This window comes from Cryptomeria japonica, chromosome 3 (assembly GCF_030272615.1).
Source record: "Cryptomeria japonica chromosome 3, Sugi_1.0, whole genome shotgun sequence".
Lineage (NCBI taxonomy): Eukaryota > Viridiplantae > Streptophyta > Pinopsida > Cupressales > Cupressaceae > Cryptomeria > Cryptomeria japonica.
In genome coordinates this window covers 754,295,334-754,318,828 of record NC_081407.1, presented here as the reverse complement: position 1 = coordinate 754,318,828, position 23,495 = coordinate 754,295,334, and the positions used below count along the sequence as shown (strand labels likewise).

Below are 23,495 nucleotides of genomic sequence, written 5' to 3'. Positions count from 1 at the left end.
ACAAATAGGAGAAGGGATTTTCTTCAAATTGCAAAAGGATTGGGACAAATTTCTTGTGAATCCTTCTTGGATTCTTCAGTTTGGGTTATCTCCTTTTTGAGATCCTTCCACTAGTAGGATCAGATCATTACCCTCTTCAAATGTACATATCAGATTCTACAACCAAAAAGAATGTTCGATCTTACTTTAAATTTGAACAACTATTGGTCAAAGATCCAACTTTTTTACCATTTCTAAAAGACTGGTGGACAAATGCACCTTTTGAAATAAGCTCTAGGGTGTTCCAACTTTGTAGAAAATTAGGTATTATAAAACAACAAATAGTGCAATGGAATAAGTCCCACTTTAAAAGTATTTTCCAAGCTAAAGCCATAACCTAACTTGAACATGACCAAATCAAAGAAAATATTATTCAGAATGGTCTTTTTTAAGATATATATGATAAAAAAAATTGTTGCACCAGGAGTTGGAAGAAATTCTAGCTAGAGAAGATTTTTTTTGGAGACAAAAATGCAGAGAATTATAGTGAAAACAAGGGGACAGAAATACCAAAAAATTTCACACATCTGCAAAAATAAAAAATCATCACTACAACTTCGTTTCCAATGTTATGATTCAAATGTCGAGGAGCAAAAGATACAAGAAGAAGCAATTTGATTCTTTTCAAACCTTCTTTATTTTGACTTAGATGGGAACAATGATACTATAGCTAAAATATGAGGTCCTTCAATGCATCCCAAAATTGGTTTAAGAAAGAAATAATGAAATTTTGTTCAAACTTTTTTCCCTTAAGGAAGTTAAAGCAATAGTGTTCTATCTTCATGCAAATAAAGCTCTGGGCCTAGAGGATTTCACACCTCTCTTTTTGTAAAAATGTTGGGATTTCATGGGAGTTGATATATGGAAAGCACTTGAGGATTGCACACTTCTTTTTTCAAATATAGACCCATCTCCTTATGCAACACAATATTTAAGATCTTCACCAAAGCTATTTCAATCAAAATAGCTCTCCCATTGTTTAACCCAACAATAAGAATAATAACTCTAGTTGAATTCTCAACCCGAAGTTTGGACATTCACTTGGTAAAGTCACTATTTCTATACCTATTGTTCATTTGATTGTCAACTTAGGGACGTAATACTTGAAATGGGTCTGCACTCTATATGCACTAAGTTCCTGCAACAGCTACTCTACATTACTGCAGCAACTAACATTATGTGAAAAAGATAAGCAAGAATTGAAACTATTGAAAGCCTACAAGAAAACTTCTGCATTAACATAAATTCATTCAAGCAATACTGGCTAAGTTCAATTAAATAGAAATTACTCTGTTTTGGTTTGGTTGCAGGAACAATCAGTGGATTTGTTTCCTATGGCTGCAGGAACAGTCAATGCAAGAATTTCTACTGCAGCTAAGGAAAGAAAACTAATCTTAACAAATGCATAGGAACACTCACCAAGTGGGCCCCATTGGATGAGTGATTACAGGCTTTCCAAAAACTACTCTAACTGCTCAGAATAACATATTTTTATTCATCATTCTTCGGAAGTCATTACATCATTCAATATGAAAAGAAACTCAAAAGCACTTGTAAAAATCCTCTGCTCTTAGAGAACTTATTTTAAAATAAATCATCTACTTTAGACAACATTGATCACGCCGAAGAGAAGAGGCAGATAACTAAATGAGAAAGGAGATAGCTAGAGTTAAGCTACTGAAAATGCAGATCTAAACCGAACCACAGTCATAACATACTGTGGCGGTATTTACAACACAAATGTGCACTTGAGTTAGACATCGGTAGTATCGCGTGATTGCTCCTCCTATGTCGTTCCTTACACTTTTTAGCATTTTTGTTGTTTGATCCATCAGTCATCTTCTTGAATATCTCTTCCTTCAACTGACATGATACGCGAGCTTCCACCATAACATCATTTATTCCCTGCACTACAAAAGAAATAACTTACAAGAACATACACATGTATTTTATTTAATCAGAACATCTACTAATTTCACACATGATATTACCCTAAACAATCTGCATGGCAACAGGAATGGATCGCATAGCTGTAGGAATAAACTGGGAAAGACAAAACATGCTTTAATAGGTTCAAGCTAACATATGAAATACATATAGTAAACTTTCGATACATCATTACTACTATGTAAATCAAAATATGACAAAAGCTCAAAAGTTCTAAGGATAAAAATATGCCAATGTCTCAACTCATCACCCATTGTCCAGAGTATTATCTCTAAGGAGAAAGGAGGTTTTGTCCTACAAAGGGAAACAACAGAGGGGACCCTCATTACCCACTAAATTCTTCATACTATTAATTGATAGAATATTTTTTCAATGATCAACAAGATAGATATATTAACGACATATGATAGACAAAAATGAGATTTTCTACATAAGATTCTACTAGGTTTTGGTTTCTCAAAAACTGGTGTAAATGGGTTCTCTCTTGCATCTGAGGAGAAATTTTTTCAATTTTAATCAATGGTAAACCCTATAGCTTCTTCTAATCCATAGAAGAAGTGTATTGAGGAGACTATTTGTCTCCCTTCCTCTTTATTGTCCTAGCTAAAGGTCCCAATAGACTCATTCATCTCCAATATTTGCCTCTCAAATGGAAACGCATATCAATTCAAAACTCGCAGTTGTCAACTACTCACATCCTATTTGCAAATGAAACAATGTTATTTGGTGAGTCCACCATGTCAAAAGAAAAGATTATTAAATCAATGCTTGAGAAATATTATTCCATCTCAGGGAAAAGGGTGAATTCTTCCAAGTCCAAAATATTCTTACTAAATACTCAAGCCCTAGTTGTACATAGTAAAGATATAATACTTCCTAGGTTTCAAGAAAGAGTCTTTGTCATGCAAATATCTTGGTATTTCATTTTTTGTAGGTACAAATTAAAGCTCATATTGGAAAATAATGTCATCCTCGATACAAAGAAAATTATCATCTTGGAAAGGCAAATGGCTATCCTTTGTAATGAGAGTCCAAATGTTAAAATTAGTACTATCTACCATCCCAAATTACATTATGTTGGTTCTCCAAATGCCCAAGGGAATCCTTCTATAATTAGAGAAAAAGTTTAGTAATTTTTTGTGGCAAGGCAACTTGGATAACAAACATAAAATCCCATTGGTTTCATTGAATGCTCTTTGCAAATCTAAATCATTAGTCAAAATGGACATTCATAATCTAGATACAAGAAACTTGGCCTTGGGAGCCAAATTAGTATGGAACCAATACACAACCATCATCTAAGTGGTAAAAATTGTTAGAGACAAGTACTTAGATTCTTCTAAACCAACAAGAAATTTTATAGTGGCTAACCCTCTCAAGGGTAAAAAATGTGGAATGTTTTAGTAAAATGCAAAGAAGACATACTTCATGGGAACAAAACAAGATAATATTCAAGGGAAAATATGAATAAAAAGAGAAATGTTATCGAAGGGATTGAAACTTCCATCCCAAAAAATGTCAAAGCATTCAGATCCAAGCTCAAATATCTCTCATCCAATTTCACATCTTGGGACTCAAACATTCTCAATGAGCAGAAGCAAATTCTCTCCCTTTCAAAAGAAGCATATTATCCAACCTTCCACTCAAAGTGGATGGAAAATAAATCAAATGGAGAACCCCTCCTAATGGCTTCATTAAATCAAATTTTCATGGCTCTACAAGAGGTAACCTAGGTCCTTTAGGCTTAGGATGTGTTCTTTGTTCGTCTACAGTAAATATTATTGCAGCATTTTCCTACAAAATTCAAGGATATGAAAACAACATCATAGAAGCTAAGGCTCTTTTGTACAGCCTTAAACTGGCTAAAAATCACTAGATTTATCATCTAGGATAGAAGGGGACTCATTAATAATAGTCAATGCCATGAGTCACAGAAACATTTTGAATTGAAGGCTCAAATACATCTTTTCAGAATCTTGGGAACTACTAAATTCTTTTCAAAGATTCCAAATCACAAATTTCTTTAGGGAAGTGTTAATTATGGGTAGCTTGGACAGCTGTTCATCTTGACCCAGAAATAGCAACATTAGATATGGGTAGTTTGGACAGTTGTTCGTCCTAACCCAGAAATTAGAAAATGGTTGTTTTTGTCAGATCCTATTGTTAGGATAATAACAATTGTTATTTAATAGTGGCTCTTTTTAGGTGACACCTCATAGCCAAAATTAGCTATTGGTTATTGAGTTGTCTTAATCTCAGCCGTTGGTTTGAATTAATCTCGACCGTTGGTTTTCCAACAGAGTCATATAAAAAGGGGTCATGGGTCATTTAGAAAATATGAAGTTTGTGAATTATTTGTAGAGCTAGCAAATAGTCTTGCGGTGTTAGAAAGGGGTGCAGTGATAGCATTGGGGATAGCAGTGCAGGAATATTAGTGGGAGAAATTGGGAGATTGTCAAAGTTCTGCCAGTGAGAGGCAAGGAATTTTGTATCTCTTAATTTGTTGAAGTTAATATATTTCTCATCTGCAGTACTGGTTTTCCCTTCGGGGTTTTTCCAAGGACAATTGTCCTGAAATATCATGTTATTGTGTTACATATTTCTTTCCACCTATTTTTGTTTGTGAAGTTGTAGTTGTGTTACTTTCCAATATTTGTTGATCAAATAATCAATTAGATAGGAGGTTAATAATCAGTAACTACAATAGAATTTTCACATGGTATTAGAGCTAAGTTGAGGGTAGAAAAGGTTTACCCTAGGCAAGGAAAGAAATTGAAGGGTTATAAAATCTAGATTGAATTCTTTAAAATTATTATTTCTTTTATCCCTTGAGATGGCCTCAGCAGGTTTAAGAGATCAGGACAGATCAGATGGAGCCTCAAATTTTGGTGTATGGAAAGCCAAAATTTCTTTATTGCTAGAAGAGAATGGTATCAAGGAATATGTTACCACTGTTGTGACTGTACCTATAGATGTAACACTTCTTGCAGCATATAAGAAGGATGATGCCAAAGAGAGGAGGATAATACTTGATGGTGTTAAGGATCACATAGTTCCTAATATCTCAGATTTGGATAAAGGGAAAGTAATATGGGATGCAATCCTGAATCTATACCAGAATGCAACCACCAACCAGAAGCTAATTCTGAGAGAAAAGTTGATGAATACTCAGATGAACAAGGGAGAAGATGTTACATGTTACCTCACCAGGCTTAGACTTGTCAAGGATGAGTTAGCAGTTGTTGGAGATAAACCAGATGATGACGAGCTAGTAAGAATAGCCCTAAATGGGTTTTCTAAGCAGTGGGATGTCTTTGTTCAAGTTATTAATGGATGAGACACCTTACCAGGTTGGGATCGACTTTGGAGTGATTTCACTCAGGAGGAGCTTAGACTAAGCCTTGTCAATGGAGCCAACAATAAGAGTCAAAAAAGTGAGGTGGAATAGGAAAACGTTGCCCTAGCGGGTAAAGGGAAAGCAAAGAAGGGATCTAGTAAAGGATCAAATCCACAAGGTGAGAAGAAGAAGAAGGATCTATCTAAGATCAAATGCTTTGGATGTCATGAGTTTGGCCACTATGTCAATGATTGCCCACACATGAAGAAAGATAAGAAGGGCAAGAACCAAGTGGTAGCTTCAGCAAGTGCAGAGGAGCTCTCTAGTAGATTGGAGGATGAGTTTGCACTCATAGCTTGTATGATTAGCTCAACCTCACAGAGTGTCTAGTATATAGACAGTGGGGCATCATTTTATATGATAGGAGTTAGAGAGTACTTCTCCAGCTACAAGGAGGAGAACACCAAAATCCAGATCTCTATGGGGAACTTGTCCAAACTAAACCCAGTTGGGTAAGGGACTGTTCAGTTTTAGAGGGAGAATGGTAAGATGATTCCTCTTCATGATGTGTTGCATGTTCCAGGCTTAGGGATGAATTTGATTTCTGCATCTGTCCTTCAGGACAAAGGGTACAATGTACTCTTTAGAGGAGCACATGTATTGATTAAGCATAAGGATTGGAAATCACCCATAGCTATTGGAGTTAGGAGTGGTCGACTTTATAGGTTGTAGTTTGATACTCCTAAGGCACTCATTAGCAGCAGTAATCCTATAGATCTTAGAGAGCTATGGCATAGGAGAATGGGCCATATACATCATGGAGCACTTAAATTTCTTTGTGAGACTGTGACAGGTGTTCCAGAGGTGAGCACAGAGCATGATGATATATGTAGGGGATGTGTGTTGGGGAAGTTTGTGAAAGCATCTTTTCCAAGAAGTGACACAAGATCTGAGGGTGTTCTTGATCTAGTACATTTAGATGTATGTGGACCTATGTCGGTGAAGTCTCTTAGAGGGTATGAGTAGTTTGTTACTTTTATTGATGATTTCTCCAGAAAGACCAAGATATACTTCTTGAAGACCAAGGATGAGGTTTTCAGTCGCTTCCAAGAGTTCAAAGCTCTTGTGGAGAATTTGACAAGAAAGAAGATAAAGGTTCTTCAGTCAGACAATGGAGGCGAGTACAAAGGAAATGAGTTCCAGGAGTTCTGCACCAAGGAAGGAATCAAGAGAGAGTGGATTGTTCGTTAAAATCCGCAATAGAATGGAGCTGCTGAGAGGAAGAATCGGTCTATATCAGAGGTTGAAAGAGCTATGTTGCATGACCAGGATATGCCTCATTATCTATGGGCAGAGGCATGCAGTACAACAGTATACATACAAAATAGAGTTCCACATAAGGTACTGGAGAAGATGACACTAGAGGAAGCATTTAGTGGGAAGAAGCCAGATGTCAATCATTTCAAGATCTTTGGGAGTTTGGCATATTGCCACATTCCTAAGGATACACGTACCAAGTTAGATCAGACTACATAAAAGGGGTACTTTGTGTGGTACAATGAAACCTCAAAGGCATATCAGATATTTATTCCAAGGACCAGGAGAATTATAGTCAGGTGTGATGTCAAGTTCATGGAGGACAAGGCATTTAGAAGGTCCAGAGATTTGCCAGCAGATGATTAGAGTGACCAACCAATAGAAGCTCCAAGGATAGCTCAATCGAGTCAAGGGCAACAAAGCTCAAGTACAGTTACTAGTACAAGCATAGGCTCAAGTAGTGAGAGTTCGCACAGTATGGAGCAACTGGTGCAGCAGAAGATGCATCAAGAAGACATGGAGGTTGATGTTTCATCCTCTATAGTTGGCATTAGGAATCATGAGGTTCAACCGACACAAAAGAATACTCAGGAGTTAGTGGGTACTCCTAGGAGGAGTAGTAGATAACTGAAACAACTAGCTAGGTATGATGACTATGTAGCATTAGTTGGTCAGTTGGTAGATAGTGAACCTTCTAGCTATCAGGAGGCTACACAACATCAGGTGTGGCAAGATGCAATGGTTGAGGAGTATACCTCAATAATGCAGAATGATGTGTGGGAAGTAGTTCCTAGACCAACAAATAGGGCTGTGGTTGGATCACATTGGATCTATAAGATCAAGCACGATGTAGATGGTAGCATTGAGAAATAAAAGGCAAGGTTTGTAGCAAAAGGGTTCTCTCAGAAGGAGGGAATAGACTACAAGGAGACATTTGCTTCAGTTGTCAGGTATACTTCTATACGAGCTGTAATCTCAATTTCAGCACAAATGGGATGGCAGATCCATCATATTGATATCAAGACAACATTCCTCAATGGTGAGTTGAAGGAGGAGATATACATAGAACAACCAGAGGGCTTTGTAGCACACAGTAAAGAGACCCACATGTGTAGATTAAAGAAAGCTTTGTATGGACTCAAGCAGGCTCCCAGAGCATGGTATGAGCACATTGATAGTTACTTGCAAGAAATGGGCTTTGTGAAGAGTGAGGAAGATGCTAACCTCTACTACTTGGTGGTTGGGGGTGAGATTCTTATTATTATCTTGTATGTGGATGACTTATTTCTAACTGGATCACTAGGGCTCATAGAGGAGTGCAAGAGGGACCTTGCAGTGGAGTTTGAGATGAAAGATTTGGGGCTTATACACTACTTTCTAGGCATGGAGGTATGGCAGACAGATGGAGATATTTTCCTTGGGCAAGGGAAATATTGCATTGAAATCTTGAAGAGGTTCAAGATGGAAGATTGCAAAGCTATGTCTACACCTATGATCACAAATTGGAGGAAGGTAGACACATCTAGAGAGAAGGATGTAGATCCCACCTTATATAGGCAGTTGATTGGTTCTCTCATGTATTTGGTCAATACCGGGCCAGATATAGCATTTGTAGTTAACTCTCTTAGTCAGTTCATGGTTGAGCCAAAGGGAGTACATTGGACGGCGACAAAGCATGTGCTGCGTTATTTGCGAGGTACAATCGAGTATGGGATTATATATGCTCGAGGTGAAGGAATCAAATTGATGGGCTATACTAACATAGATTAGGCAAGAAATACAACAGACAAGAAGAGCACTTCAGGGTGTTGTTTCAGTTTAGGATCAGGAGTTGTCTCTTGGTTCAGTAGGAAGCAGAAGTCTGTGGCTCTGAGTTTTGCAGAGTCAGAATGCATAGTAGCTAGCATGACAACATGTGAAGCTATATGGCTTCGGAAGTTGCTAGTAGCCTTGTTTGGTCAGAAGGTGGAGACTATAATGATACACTACGACAATCAGAGTTGCATTAAGCTGACTGAGAATCTCGTGTTTCATGATAGGTCAAAACATATAGACATCAAGTGTCACTTCATCAAAGATTGTGTACAACGTGGAGTTGTTCAGCTACAGTTTATACCTACAGATCAGTAGTTAGCAAACATTCTGACAATGGCATTGAGGAAGGTGAAATTCATCTTCTTCAGAGAGAAGTTGGGTGTCATGCAGAACAACTTCCTTGCTAAGAGGGAGTGTTAGTTATGGGTAGCTTGGACAGTTGTTCGTCCTGACCCAAAAATAGCAACATTAGATATGGGTAGTTTGGACAGCTATTCGTCCTGACCCAGAAAAGAAAATGGTTGTTTTTGTTAGATCCTATTATTAGGATAATAACAATTGTTATTTAATAGTGGCTTTTTTTAGGTGACACCTCATAGCCAAAATTAGCTATTGGCTATTGAGCTTTCTTAATCTCAGTCATTGGTTTGAATGAATCTCGGTTGTTGGTTTTCCAACAGAGTAGTATAAAAAGGGGTCATGGGTCATTTAGAAAACATGAAGTCTGTGAATTATTTACAGAGTTAGCAAATAGTCTTGTGGTGTTAGCAAGGGGCGCAGTGATAGCATTGGGGATAGCAGTGCAGGAATATAAGCAGGAGAAATTGGGAGATTGTTGGAGTTTTGCCAGTGAGAGGCAAGGAATTTTGTATCTCTTAATTTGTTGAAGTTAATATATTTCTCATCTGCAGTATTGGTTTTCCCTTCGAAATTTTTCCAGGGACAATTGTTTGGAAATATCGTGTTATTGTGTTACATATTTCTTTCCGCCTATTTTTATTTGTGAAGTTGTAGTTGTGTTATTTTCCAATATTTGTTGATCAAATAATCGATTAGATAGGAGGTTAATAATCAGTAACTACAATAGAATTTTCACAGGAAGGAAATAAAATGGCAAATATTTTTCCTAACACTGGTGTTGATCTCACAAAGGATTCAAAAGCTCACTCTCATGTTGATCTTCTCAATTACTTAGAGATTGCTGAAAAACTCTCTACAATCAATTGATTATTTTTCATTTGGTTCTTTGTTGATGTTTTTCTTCCCTTAATGTATGCTCATTCAAGCTCAGGTATTCTTCCATGTTTTCGTTGTCTTCTCATTTTTATGGAGGTCTATAGGTAGAACGTGCTTGTTGTCCTTGATATATTTTCTTTGAATAGAAAAACTCCTTGGCAGTGGGTAGTATTTATACGTGGCTTCTTCTCACGCTACATTTCGTCAACCATTAGTTTTTCTTGCATCGATATCTTCCTTGTGGTTGGATTTTTACCTTTGTGCTATTTATTGGGAGATGTACTCCTAATCTATCAGGAAGTACACCCACCTAATGTGGCAAGCTATCTAAGGCTGCTCAACATCACATTATCATCAATTAACCCATATTCATGGTTCTTTCAAACATAATGGATATATGTTTTGGTTATTCTCATATTTGACTCACAAGGGATATGAGGTGTCCACATGTGTGAATTTTATTTAAATCCACCTCTTGTGGCCCTATTCCTCATTCAAAGTTGTGTTGCTTTATTTCATTGTTGGTGCTATTTTTTCTAGTGAACTCCTCCTCTTTAGCAACTTTGATGGTGATGTCGGCAAACAAAGAACACCTGGCATACCAACCCCTCAACTAAAAATTCAATCTTTTGGTAAGAACTTGGTAATTCTCTATATTAGATTAGTTTAATCATTCTCACCTCAATCAGATATTTGTCCTCAAGAACTCTCAAGTTGAGGAAGCTATCAAAGACATAACTGAAGAAAATTTATTGAATTTTTTTTCTCCTCGTTTACTATGCCCATGCCAATTTCTCTCCATTTTTTTGTGGAATTGTTTATACCTCTATCAAGATTATGGGAATCTTGTTCACATTACTTGTGAATTCATTCTTGATGAATATATTGCTAGTCATGTGTTTGATGAAGTAGTGAAGAAGTAATATTTTTGTAAGGGAAAGGTAGATATTGGGGGGTTTATTCTTTAGGGAATACTTTTAGAAAAACTCATCCATGGCTTCCCTATATGATGGGTTCAAAATTACAATTGAAGTGCAATAAGAAAACATGTTGGGTAGGGAGCTCTTTGCCTATGGTGGCACAATCGGCCCAACAAAGTCAGCGGTGATTTATAATAGGTATAAAGCTATGTCTCAACTTATCAACTATGAGAGCCTCGTGGGTCAAAACTTCTCAGCCAAGAAGAGGCCAATCATTCGTGTTGCTTCTCCATGTATCCTGCAATGCCAAAAACATCACTTGTTCCTTGAGACAACTAACTAGTGTCATCCTCTTCACCTTCGACCTTCTTCCCCGACATCGAAAGGAGGTGACTCAAGATATTTTATTTGATCCTTCTATGGGATTGTTGGGATTAAGGTATCTCAACCTTAGAGTCCAAACTTGCTAATTTAATTATTTGTTTTATTTTCCTAGTTTGGAAGCCTTGAAATTTTTTAAATTAGTGTCATATGTTGCTATGCTGAGTTTATGATAAATTTTCCATTATGATTATGGTGGTTTCTAGTTCAGTAGAAGAGTCATGGAGAGTTATATTTTGGCAGTTTGTATTTATGGTTTAAGTTCACTTTTTGACAAGTCGTGTGAGGTAAGGAAGTCACCTAATTGGTCATGGAAACTTCTATGTTGTACTTACATCGAATTTGGCAAGATGACCGTTATGGAAGAGATAGGTGTTGTTGCTTTGAAAGTTGCTATGTGCAACATTTCATTGGATTAGCAAGATGTTGCTTGTGACACAACTTACCTCTTGTGCTTTGAAGTTGGTTTTGGAAACCATGTTCACATACCTCTTTGTGATGAGCTCTATAAATATTTTGATTCCTTAGTGGTTTTAAATGAGACAAGATTGAAGGCGTTGTTATGCTACTAGAATTATTCTTGAAATCTTTGTTGTAACTACTCTTGAAGAGCATTGGCTCTGCATATTGTATTGTAACTATTGTTTTTGTTGAATAATACAATTGAGTCTGGATTTTGGAGTGTGCCATTTTTCCCAAAAGGGTTTCCCAACGTAAATCTAGTGTTGTGCTTTAATTTGTGAAATCTGATTTTATATGTGTTTATCTAAGTTGCAATTATTTAAAACTTTGTAATAAATTTATGCATCACCTCTCCTTTTAGATTTAGCATTTGAAAGCATTATTCTGCACTTTGTCTTCCTTTCAATTGGTATTAGAGCCTAGTCACCTTTGTTATTGTTGTTGGGTTGACTAGTTTTTGTGCTGATCTAGTTTCAATGGGAGTTTTTTAGTGGAAGATCTCATAACTTTGTTGCACGTTTGATATGGAAAACAAATCTAGTAGAATAGAGATAGATAAATTTAATTGAAGGAATTTTGAGTTGTTAAAACTCAAAATGGACGACATATTCATAGATAGAGATCTATGGGCTGTTGTTTCTTTGTCAAAACCAAAAAATACACTACAAGATGAATGGGATAAAATGGAACGAAAATCCAAGGGTTTGATAAGACTATGTCTAGATGATTTAGTGCTCTTGGATGTCCATGAGGAGAAGACTCCAACTGTACTTTGGAAGAATCTTGGTGATATTTATCAAGGGAAATACTTAGTAAATAAGTTATTCTTGAGAAAGAAGTTGTATTCTCTGTGGATGGAGGAAAGAGGGTTGCTTGCAAATCACCTGAATGCATTCGACATGCCAGTTGCTAAAATTATTTGTGTTGGTGATAAGATTGATGATCAAGACAAATGCATACTTATGTTATGTTATTTGTCGGACTCATGGGATCACCTTGTGAGGGCCATTGGAAGCACAATAACCACTTTGAAGATGGAGGATGTGGTTTTTTCATTGCTATCTAAAGAGATGCAAAGAAAGACTTGCAAGATGGCTAAGGAGGACCTAGTTTCTTGTGGTACATCGATAGAGAAAGGAAAGAAAAATGACAAGAAGGGTAAATCAAAGTCTTTGGGGAGATCTAAGTCTCTTTGTAAAAAGTCTAAGGTGAAATGTTGGAACTGTGGGAAATCCAGTCATTTTCAGAAAGATTGTAAAGATGAGAAGAAAAAGAAAAATAATAATTCCTCTAATTTTGATTTTGATAAATCCTCTTAAGATGGCGTAGATGCTTTTGTCATTGCCTTGGCAACCCATGCATCATAAGATGTATAGTTGATTGAATCAAGTGCTTCTTTCCACATGACCTATCACAAAGATTGGTTTTCAAAGTATGAAGAATATGATGGTGGGAAGGCGTACTTGGGTGATGATTCTCACCTAAAGGTTATTTTCCATAAAAGAGTCAAGATCTGATTCCCTGATGGTAGAGTGAAGGGGATTGATGGTGTACTGCACATCCTTGGTTTGGCACAAAGCCTCCTTTCAATTAGAAGGCTGAGTGACATGGGAGTGTAGGTTTTTTTCTCACAAGGTGGATTTAAGATGACCCGAGGTTATATTGTACTTGCTAAGGGTATTTGGATTGGTACCTTGTATAAGCTAGATGCATGCACGGTTTAGTGCAATAGTTCTTCTATAAAGTCTAGGAAAAGGGCTTTGGATTCTTCATCCTTACCGTCAGATCAATCAGAAAATAAGAGTATTGTTTAAACATTTGATGGTTATTCTTTCTGGGTACCTAAGGGTGCTAATTCATTGGATACGAAGCTCCCAACTGAGAAGACAATGTTGTGGAACCAAATAATTAGCCACATAGGTGAAAAAGGCTTATGAGCCTTGAAAAGTAAGAGCCTTTTTGAAGGCCCTGATGATTGTAATCTCGAGTTTTCCTTTTGTGAACATTGTGTGTATGGAAAACAACACAATGTTTCTTTTTATTCCACTTCTCATAAGTCTTCTGGGGTTTTGGACTATGTTCGTTCTAATGTTTTTTGTCTTGTTAATGTGTCTTCACTAAATAGATCTATGTACTTTGTTTCTTTCATAGAATAGAAATATTTGGGTCAGTGAGAGAAAGTATGTGAACTCTATGCTGGAAAGATTCAACATGACAAATTGCAAACAATTAGTTATTCATGTTCTACAAGGGACAAAAAAAATTTGTGGAAGACTGTCCACAGTCTCCTACCGAGATGGAGGACATGACCAGAGTTCCTTATGCAAGTATTGTTGGTAGCCTAATGTATGCTATGGTGTTTCTGAGGCTAGATATTGCACAAGCAGTGGGAGTCCTTAGTTGATTTATGGCTAATCCTAGATGAGTGCATTGGGATGTAGTGAAGAGAGTGTTTAGATATTTGTGGGGTACTTCTAAGTATTCCTTATGTTTCCATGGTAATCCTATAGGACCTTGGAATTTCTTGAGTATTCATGGGTATGTTGAATCTGATTGGGCAGGTGACATTGACAGCAAAAGATCCACCAATGGATATGTGTTCATGATGTTTGGTGGTGCAGTGAATTGGATGAGCAAGTGACAAGTTGTAGTCTCTTTGTCCACAATTGAAGTTTAGTACATGGCAGCTACTCATACTTGAAAAGAATTCATTTGGCTTAAGAGATTGTGCTCGGATATTGGTTTTGATGTAGGAAAAAGTACTATTTGTTGTGACAGCTAGAGTGCTATATGTTTAGCAAAGAATACTACTTTCCATGCCAGAACAAAGCATATTGATGTATAGTTTTATTTTGTTCATGATATGGTGGAAGATGGAAAGGAGAAGTTGGAGAAAGTTGAAACTTTGGCGAATGTTGAAGATGCACCGACAAAGCCAGTCAACACTAATAAGTTTGAATGGTGGCCACTTTCATGGGCTTTGGGGCCTTGAGCAACTGACAGAGTGTTTTGACTCTTGACAAGTCTTCGACAAGTGGGAGAATGTTGGGATTTAGGTGTCTCAACCTTAGAGTCTGAACTTGCTAATTTAATTATTTGTTTTATTTTCTTAGTTTAGAAGTCCTGAAGTTTTTAGAAATAGTGTCATATGTTGCTATATTGAGTTTATGATAGATTTTCTATTATGATTATGGTAGTTTCTAGTTCGGTGGAAGAGTCATGGAAAGTTATATTTTGGTAGTTTGTATTTATGGTTGAATTCACTTTTGAAAAGTGGTGTGAGGTAAGGAAGGCACCTAATTGGTCATGGTAACTTCTATGTTGTACTTACATTGAATTCGGCAAGATGACCGTTATGGAAGAGATAGGTGTTGTTTGCTTTGGAAGTTGCTATGTGCAACATGTCATTGGATTAACAAGATGTTTCTTGTGACACAACTTACCTCTTGTGCTTTGAAGCTGGTTCTAGAAACCATGTCCCCATACCTCTTTGTCATGAGATCTATAAATATGCTGATGCCTTAGTGGTTTTATATGAGACAAGATTGAAGGGGTTGTTATGCTGTTGGAATTATTCTCAAAATATTTGTTTTAACTACTCCTGAAGAGCATTGACTTTGTACATTGTATTGTAACTTTTGTTGTTGTTGAATAATACAATTGAGTCTATCTTTTGGAATGTGGGTTTTTTCCTTAAAGGGTTTTCCCACATAAATTTGGTGTTCCTCTTTAATTTGTGAAATCTGATTTTATATGTGTTTATCTAATTTGCAATTGTTTAAAATTTTGTAATAAATTTTTGTATCACCTCTCTTGTTAGATTTAGAATTTGGAATTGTTATTTCGCACTTTGGCTTCCTTTCAGGGATCCTCGAAGTTCTTGCTATAATCACGACCTGGTGATAGTTTTTTGGCTTTGTCTCCTGGGCACATCTCTAATGGGATATATGTCGTCGTCCCATTTCTTTTGTTTGTAACTAGTCTTTTTTTTGTGGAATGCTCCAGCTAATTACCTATCAAAGTTTCTAGTTGCAAAGCATACCCCCTTCTTTTTGGCTCTTTGTGGACTACATCAATAAATCGCTGGTCTATTTTGTATTTCCATATATGTAATTTTGTTTCTATTAGTGTAATTATATGCTTATGGTGTTTTACCCAAGAAAAAAAAAATCTTTATCCTAATGGTTTCTAGATTTGATTGTATGATTTCTCTTTTCAATCTTTCTCATTTGATGATTGATGGATCATGGAGCATGATCAGAAATGTTGATGAAAAACTCAATCACAAAGTCAAATCCAAACCACATCAAGACAATTTAACATGAACTATGGAAATTTCATGCATTTAAAATATTCTTTTATAAGGAAATAATCTTTAAGTAAATTTAAATTATTTTTTTAATAAAAATAAATTAAATAATAAAAAAATAGAAAATAATTCTTAAATAATCACATAACAAGTAAAGCAATCTTTTGATAAATAAATTAGTTCATGATTGGTTTATGGACATTTTTTAGATAAATGTACAAAAGATGTCTTTACTAGTTTATCATCCACCATAGCAGTACTTTGATCATATTAGTATATTGATTCCCAGTATTATTTTATTTTAAATTTGTAAATCAGGCTTGGGATATATAACCCAAAACATTAACTATCAAAATAATTATGCATATTTGTGCTACTCCAAAATAGGGCTACCAAAAGGATGTACAAATAATATCAACATTCCTTTTACAATCATACAAAATTTATGAGCTATGTTATATATTCATTTATAACTATGACCCTGCAAACCGAACTCACCATCCTCGTCTAATCTAGAACTATCTACCTCCAAATTCTAAGACTACTCCACTTTTTATTCATCTAAGACAATTCAAATTTCTTTTATAAGCTCAATTACCTACTTTACAAAGAGCTTATATGCATTTTGAACCTCTCCCACAATCTTGAGTATATGGATTAGTGAGTGCCTAGAGACCCTAATTAAGAAGGAAGCCTAATCTTAGAACATAATCATCCATTACCACCTTTAACCCACAACACTATTGATGCTTTATGAGAGCTTTTGCAATGGGATAAATCAACTTTTCGATTCCCATGACTCCAAAAGGAGCCCTACAAACATTAAAGATACATCTAAATTAACTCAATATTGATGGGTCAGTAAAAGAAAAGAACCTCCCAGCACTATTTTCACTACATGAAGGATCACTACAAATTTAAAACTAAATACTTTTTTCAATCATGATTTAGTTATTAACCACTAAAATGTTATTTTTTATTTATTTGTCTTTAAGTGAATTGTGGGATCAATCGACATCAAAATATATTCTTTAATTATCAAATATAATTTATACAAATAATTTAAATAAAAAGTTTAAAAGTTAAGAACATTTTTAAATATATTAATAAAATATTATAATGACCAAACTTTGAAAAATAGAAATATAAAAATGCTAATCTTTATGTACTCTTTAATATTCATAAAGGACTAGATTTCTCCATTGTAGATTTTTATTTAAATTCCACAATGCTATTATTGTGCGGAAGCTCAATTTATCTTACTAATCTAAGTCTATTTTATTAATAACTTATTTTGCTTTCTATACTTTCGAATTGTAAAATACAGAATTAATATTTTCCACAATATTGAATACTACACTAATAACATATGACAGGCCACACATTGACATTACCATGTGCTTTGAGGACGTCCACTCCCTCCTTTACCAGCCGATCTCAAGGATTGAAACACAAAGACTTAATTTATTTATTTCCCCATTACCCTTCGATTCCATTCTGTCCTATTGATTTATGTGCTTCCCACTGCCCTAGCTTGGTCTACCATGGCTCCTCTTTTGTTGTTCCCTTTGGTCATGCTTTCCATCTTTTCAATCTCTGCTCTTCCTCACTCTCTCGATATCTCTCAACAGCAACAATTGCTCTTGCAATTCAAAGCGGGTATTACCAACAACATCTCTTCACTGTCAGATTGGCCCCCCCGTCTCCCCCTCTGTAATTGGTCTGCCGTGACCTGCGATCCTTCTCTTCAGTCCGTCCTCGCTCTCAACTTATCCGACATGAACTTAGACGGCACCATCTCTCCTCTCCTCGGGAATCTCTCCTCTCTTCAATCCCTCGATCTCTCCAACAATGCGCTCACTGCTACCATTCCGCCTCAACTCGGCCAACTTACCCGTCTGAAGAAACTGAGGCTGAGCCACAATCAATTAGGAGGAACCATTCCCCTAGCTCTTTCCACTTGCCGCAGTTTGTATTACCTAGCGCTCTCCTATAACCAACTGCATGGCACCATTCCCCCTGAGCTCAGTCTCCTCGCAAGAATGAAGTTCCTCTACCTGGGAGCAAATAATCTCACAGGCGTCATCGCCCCTTTTTTCAAAAATCTGTCGGATTTAGTTGAATTGAATGTGGGAGAAAATGATCTCTACGGCCCCATTCCTCATGAATTGGGAGTCCTTCCTCAACTACGAGCCCTATCCCTTAGCAGGAATCAACTGTCAGGTTCCATTCCCCATGAATTAGGCATCCTCACTCACGTGCAGGTCCTTTACCTTTTTGCAAATAATTTATCAGGCACCGTTCCCAGTAGCTTAGGAAATCTGTCTGCCTTAACCGATTTAGAATTGGAACAAAATGACCTCACAGGTACCATTCCGCCTGAATTGGGCATGCTCACTCACCTGCACATTCTTCACCTTTATGAAAATAACTTATCAGGCACCATTCCCAGCTCTTTCACAAATCTCTCGAAATTGACTGAATTAATTCTATCTCGAAACCAGCTTCGTGGACATATTCCGTGGGACATTGGTACTAAGCTCTCTAATTTGCAATTTCTCAGTTTATGGGGAAATCAGCTTAGTGGAAAAATACCAATCTCCCTTGGAAATTGTTCCAACCTCACAGATCTTTATTTAGGTGAAAACCAGCTCAGTGGAATGGTGTCAATGGAGCTGGGTAAGTTGAAACTTCTTATCTGGCTTGACCTACACACCAATCAACTTGTTAGTGACAGCAGTAACACATTGTCTTTTCTAACTTCTCTCACAAATTGCTCTCACTTGCAAGGGATGGAACTGTCGAATAATCATCTCACTGGTATATTGCCCCCATCCATAGGCCAACTGTCTGCCAATCTCAATTACTTGGGTTTATCAAACAACATGATAAGCGGAAGCATACCACAACAGATTGCTAATCTGACAAACTTAACCTATTTAAGGTTAAGCAATAATCTTTTCAGTGGCAATCTTTCATCTGCATTTAGAAAATTCCAGAAGTTGGAAAGATTGAATTTGGGTGGGAACAAATTAGAAGGAAGCATTCCAAGTGAGATAGGTCAAATGCAACATCTAGGACTCTTAAATCTTAGTCACAACCAGCTATCTGGAAAAATACCAGATTCTCTTTGTAGCCCACAACAGCTAAGACGTCTCTTACTCCAACACAACAAATTGTCAGGGGAGATCCCTGTTAGTTTAGTTGGATGTCAGAAGTTGGAGCTCATTGACTTATCTTACAATAAATTAAGGGGAAGGATACCTCCTGATGTCATTGCCAGCCTTAAAAATCTAGCATTCTACCTCAACCTTTCATGGAATTCTCTTGAAGGGTCCTTGCCACTGGAGATGAGTAAACTTTCAATGGCTCAGTCCATCGACATAACTGGAAATGGACTTACTGGGGTGATTCCGAATTCTCTAGGAGACTGCACAGAATTAGAGCATCTAAATCTGTCCCACAATGCCTTTGAAGGTCTAATTCCAGATGCACTCTCGAAATTACGAAATCTGAAAGAAATGGATCTTTCTAGCAATTTTTTATCAGGTTCAATACCAATGTCCCTTGAAAGGCTGAAAGCACTTCGGTTCATGAATGTTTCTTTCAATAATTTGTCAGGGCAGATTCCAGAAGGAGGGTTGTTTCCAAATAGAACTGTTATAATATTGTTAATGGGAAACCCTGCCCTATGTGGCCCAAAAAAATATTCATTACCTCCATGCCCAAAGCAGACTCAAGCAAACCATTCAGTGCTTAAAAAAATTGTCTTAACAGTTGTTGGAACCATTGCATTTATCCTGTGCTTCTTCATCTTAGGAACTCTATGGAGACACAAATTTTCAAGCCAACTATTCCATCCCTCAAACTTTATTTTTCAAAGGCTTAGCTATCCAAAATTTTCTTATCAAGAACTCGTCATTGCAACAGCCGAATTTGATGAGTCAAACTTGCTTGGAGTGGGTAACTTTGGATCAGTCTACAAAGGCATTCTGAGGGATGGTAAGATAGTTGCAATCAAGGCTCTTAATTTGCAGAATGAAGAAGCTCATAAGAGCTTTAACACAATGTAAAGTATTAGGGATGATTCGGCACCGTAACCTGATCAAAATCACAAGTGCATTTTCCTACCCTGGCTTCAAAGGTTTAGTTCTTCAATTTGCATCTAATGGGAGCTTGGAGAAACATTTACATCCTGACAGAGATGATCAGGAAATTTGTAATCTGGGATTGAACGACTGTTTGAGCAATTGCTGTGGATGTTGCCCATGGCATGGAATATTTACATCATGATTGTCCTTTGCAAATTGTGCACTGTGATTTAAAACCTAGCAATGTGCTCCTGGACGCTAACATGACAGCCCTTGTGACTGATTTCGGTATATGCCGTTTGACTGCTCCAAATTCCATTGATTCACTGAGTGCAACAACGTTTACACTCAAAGGATCTATTGGCTATATTGCTCCGGGTAATTTATTTGAGTTATTCTATATTGCCATTATCATTTCCTTTAGTAGCTTTTCTAATTTTTCATGAATTAAATTGATTGCAGAGTACGGTTTGTGGGGGAATGTTTCCACAAAGGGAGATGTTTACAGTTATGGAATTCTGATACTAGAGATGGTTACAAGGAAGAGGCCAAGTGATGACATGTTTGTGGGAGACCTGAACTTGCATAAGTGGGTAAGGTCAGCTTTTCCAGACAGACTGGCAGATATTGTTGATAGCGGGCTATTGAGAGATGTGAATGAAAACATGGAAGACAATAGATGTCTTCTTTCTTTCGTTCATGTTGGTTTGCTTTGTAGCAGTGAATCAGCAAGAGAACGACCTTCAATGAGAGATGTAGCCAGGTTCTTGGCGAGTCTCAAGACATCTTTCATGGGAGGTGCAGTTGCTTCAAATTTAATAGCCACCATATCAGACCTCCTGCGCAATACCAATCGCGCAGAAACATTGCCATCTGACAGTCAAAGTTCTACATATTAGATATTTATAAGTTCTATATGTAAGTTTTTGTTATTTATGTTTGCTAGTTTCAGGTTTGTTTCTTTTAATGTATAATCCTCTTTGGGATAAATTCTAGTTCTTTAGAGTCTGTAAGGTGTTCCGATTCATGTATATGCATCATACTACTTTGGGAGTGCATAATGTTGCCTATATATACTTTCTGAAATACTGCAAAACGTGTAATATAATGTTTTATTCAAATCACTTTGTCTCGTAGTAGGCTATCAGGCCGTGCTTAACATTCTTGGTTTTGTATAAAACTCAATGTTGGAATATTTTCACCTACAAAATTAATACTGCACTGACGTCTCGTCCAAGATCACCCGAGTCCCAATGGATATTTATTTAGAGGAATCAAATTATTGTTTTAATTGTGAACTACGATTTTTCGTTAAATTTACAACTATCTTTTTATGTTCAGGCTTACTAGATCTTCGAAACAGACAAACACTTTGGACACAATACTCAATTTTTCTTAATTTTTTTCCTTCTGTTATTGTAAGGACAGTACAATAAATTAATAAATAACAAATTATCTTTAATAAAAGACTCATATATGTATGAGATCTTAATTTATTATTTATTAATATAATTATCTTTTGTAAGCCAACATGGTATATTGTAAAAGACTCATATATGTATGAGATCTTAAAGGTCATTTTTAGAGTAGATGAGATGATATGTATGGTAGAAAATAATTGTTTAGTGGCAGCGAAAGTTTTTCGATAAGGTATCTATTTGAGCTTAAACTGGTACTGAACCTGGCATTAGAGATGTTGTTTTGAGTAGTACATTGTATTGTATTTAATAATCCATTTTGTAGTCACTGTGACTCTTCATTGAGCAGTGAGCTCTAGGCTATTGGGCTCCTTGCATGTGCAGGCCCCTTATTGTAAGTAGTATTTATTCGTTGGCTAGTGAGTAAATATTGTGGGTCACAAATCCCACCGAGATTTTTCCCACACCGGGTTTCCTCTTTAAATATCTTGTGTTATGGTGCGATTCTATTCTATCTCTATTATTTCTATTTACTGCAATAATTCTTATTTACCAGTACACTGTTTTGGGTTGCAAAGCTATACATGAGTTTAAATATTCTGCAAACTAGCTAGACACTGATTCACCCCCGTGCTCTCAGTGTCTTTGGGGCTCTCATTGCATCATCTAACACCTCTCTGTAGAAGCTTAACCGCTTGAGGAAGATCCTATGGCATCTAACAGTTCAAGTTCATCAAATACATCAGTAGCTATTTTCTGGAGAGAAATTCCTAGGCTTGACGAAATAAATTATAGGGTATGGAAGATTTGGATGGAGACTCATTTGAGATGTCTTGGAAAGGAAATTTGGGAGATCACTGAGAAAGGAGAAACACCTTTTAATCTGGCATTTGGCAATCCTCCTTCGATAGGCCTGGATAAGGAGCTTGAGAATGATTGTAGAGCTAGAGAAGCCCTTTTGTGTGCACTTTCTGATCAGTAAATAATGGGACTAACTAAAAAATCAACTGCAAAGGCTATATGGGACAAATTGGAGAATCTGAATGAAGGTGACCCTACTGTTAAAATTGTTAAACTTGATGGTTACCGGGTGAGGTATGAGAACCTGAAGATGGAAGAAGATGAAAGGATTACTACTTTTATGGAGAGAGTTAATGAGATTGTTATGGGAATCCAATGTTGTGGTGGGTCTCTGAGTGAAGATAAAATAGTTTCTAAAGTACATAGATATTTTCCACCAGTTTATAAGATGAAGGATACTGTAATTAATGAGTTGAGAACTATAGTAAACACCTTTGTTAATAGGGATACCTTGGCTGGGAAGTTATCTGCTTTTGAACTTGAGGAATTTGGGCCTTCTAGAGTTGCGAAATCTGAACCTTGTTTTCATGCATCTACATCTTCTACCAACAAGAGTGATTAAAAATATTTATATGTGAAGCAACTAGAGAATATGAAGAAAGAAGATGAAGAGTTTGAGCAACTTGAAGCCTTATTTTCTAGAAGAGTACCTAAAGGACCGACTGAAAGTAAGTATGAAGGAAAATCACCTTTTAAATCCTTTGCATGTAATAAGATAGGTCATTTTGCATCTAGATTTCTTGAAGGGAATTCAAGATTTGAAGAAAGAGCTAGAAGATCTTTTAGGCCTAACCATGATTATCATAACAAGCATAAGTACAGGAGGAACAAATACAAATCTTGCTACTTTGCCGATGAGGAAGATGTGATTGATTCTGATGATGAACCCACACAAGATTCTGCTAGTGGATCCGATAATGGAAAGGAATGGGTATTTTTGGTTATCAAGGAAGATGATTCGGCACCTAAAGAGAAGGCCCTTGCTACTAAAATTGAAGACGAGGATGAATGGGTAATTGACAGTAGATGTTCACATCATATGACTGGAGATAAAAGGAAGTTCTTATCTTTGCAAGAATTTGATGGTGGTCTGGTTAGATTTAGAGATGACAAAGCATGCATGATCAAGGGAAGAGGATCAATATCATTGGATGGTAAACATAAAATTGATAATGCTTATTATATTGAAGTTTTAAGGCATAATCTTTTGAGTGTAGGATAGTTGGTTGATAAGGGATTTTAGTTACAATTCAAGGATGGAAAATGCAAGATTATCAATAGATCTGGGTTGGAGATTGTAACCGGTACACATACTAAAGGTAACATCTTTTTATTTGAACTTCGGTGAGAAGACATGTTTGA

The 23,495-nt window shown here is 36.5% G+C and overlaps 2 protein-coding genes across 2 annotated transcripts; both read left to right on the top strand.

Moving 5' to 3' along the window:
- Positions 1-17,327: 17,327 nt before the first annotated feature.
- On the top strand, positions 17,328-20,874 carry LOC131037016 (LRR receptor-like serine/threonine-protein kinase FLS2). Its single transcript, XM_057969040.2, has 2 exons — positions 17,328-20,232; positions 20,317-20,874. The coding sequence occupies exon 1, from the start codon at positions 17,338-17,340 to the stop codon at positions 19,834-19,836; it is 2,499 nt and encodes an 832-aa protein (XP_057825023.1). The 5' UTR covers positions 17,328-17,337; the 3' UTR covers positions 19,837-20,232; positions 20,317-20,874.
- LOC131037009 (putative leucine-rich repeat receptor-like serine/threonine-protein kinase At2g24130) lies at positions 20,118-20,753 on the top strand. The gene is made up of 2 exons (XM_057969033.1): positions 20,118-20,232; positions 20,317-20,753. Exons 1-2 carry the CDS (start codon positions 20,118-20,120, stop codon positions 20,751-20,753), a joined length of 552 nt encoding a protein of 183 aa, XP_057825016.1.
- Positions 20,875-23,495: the final 2,621 nt, after the last annotated feature.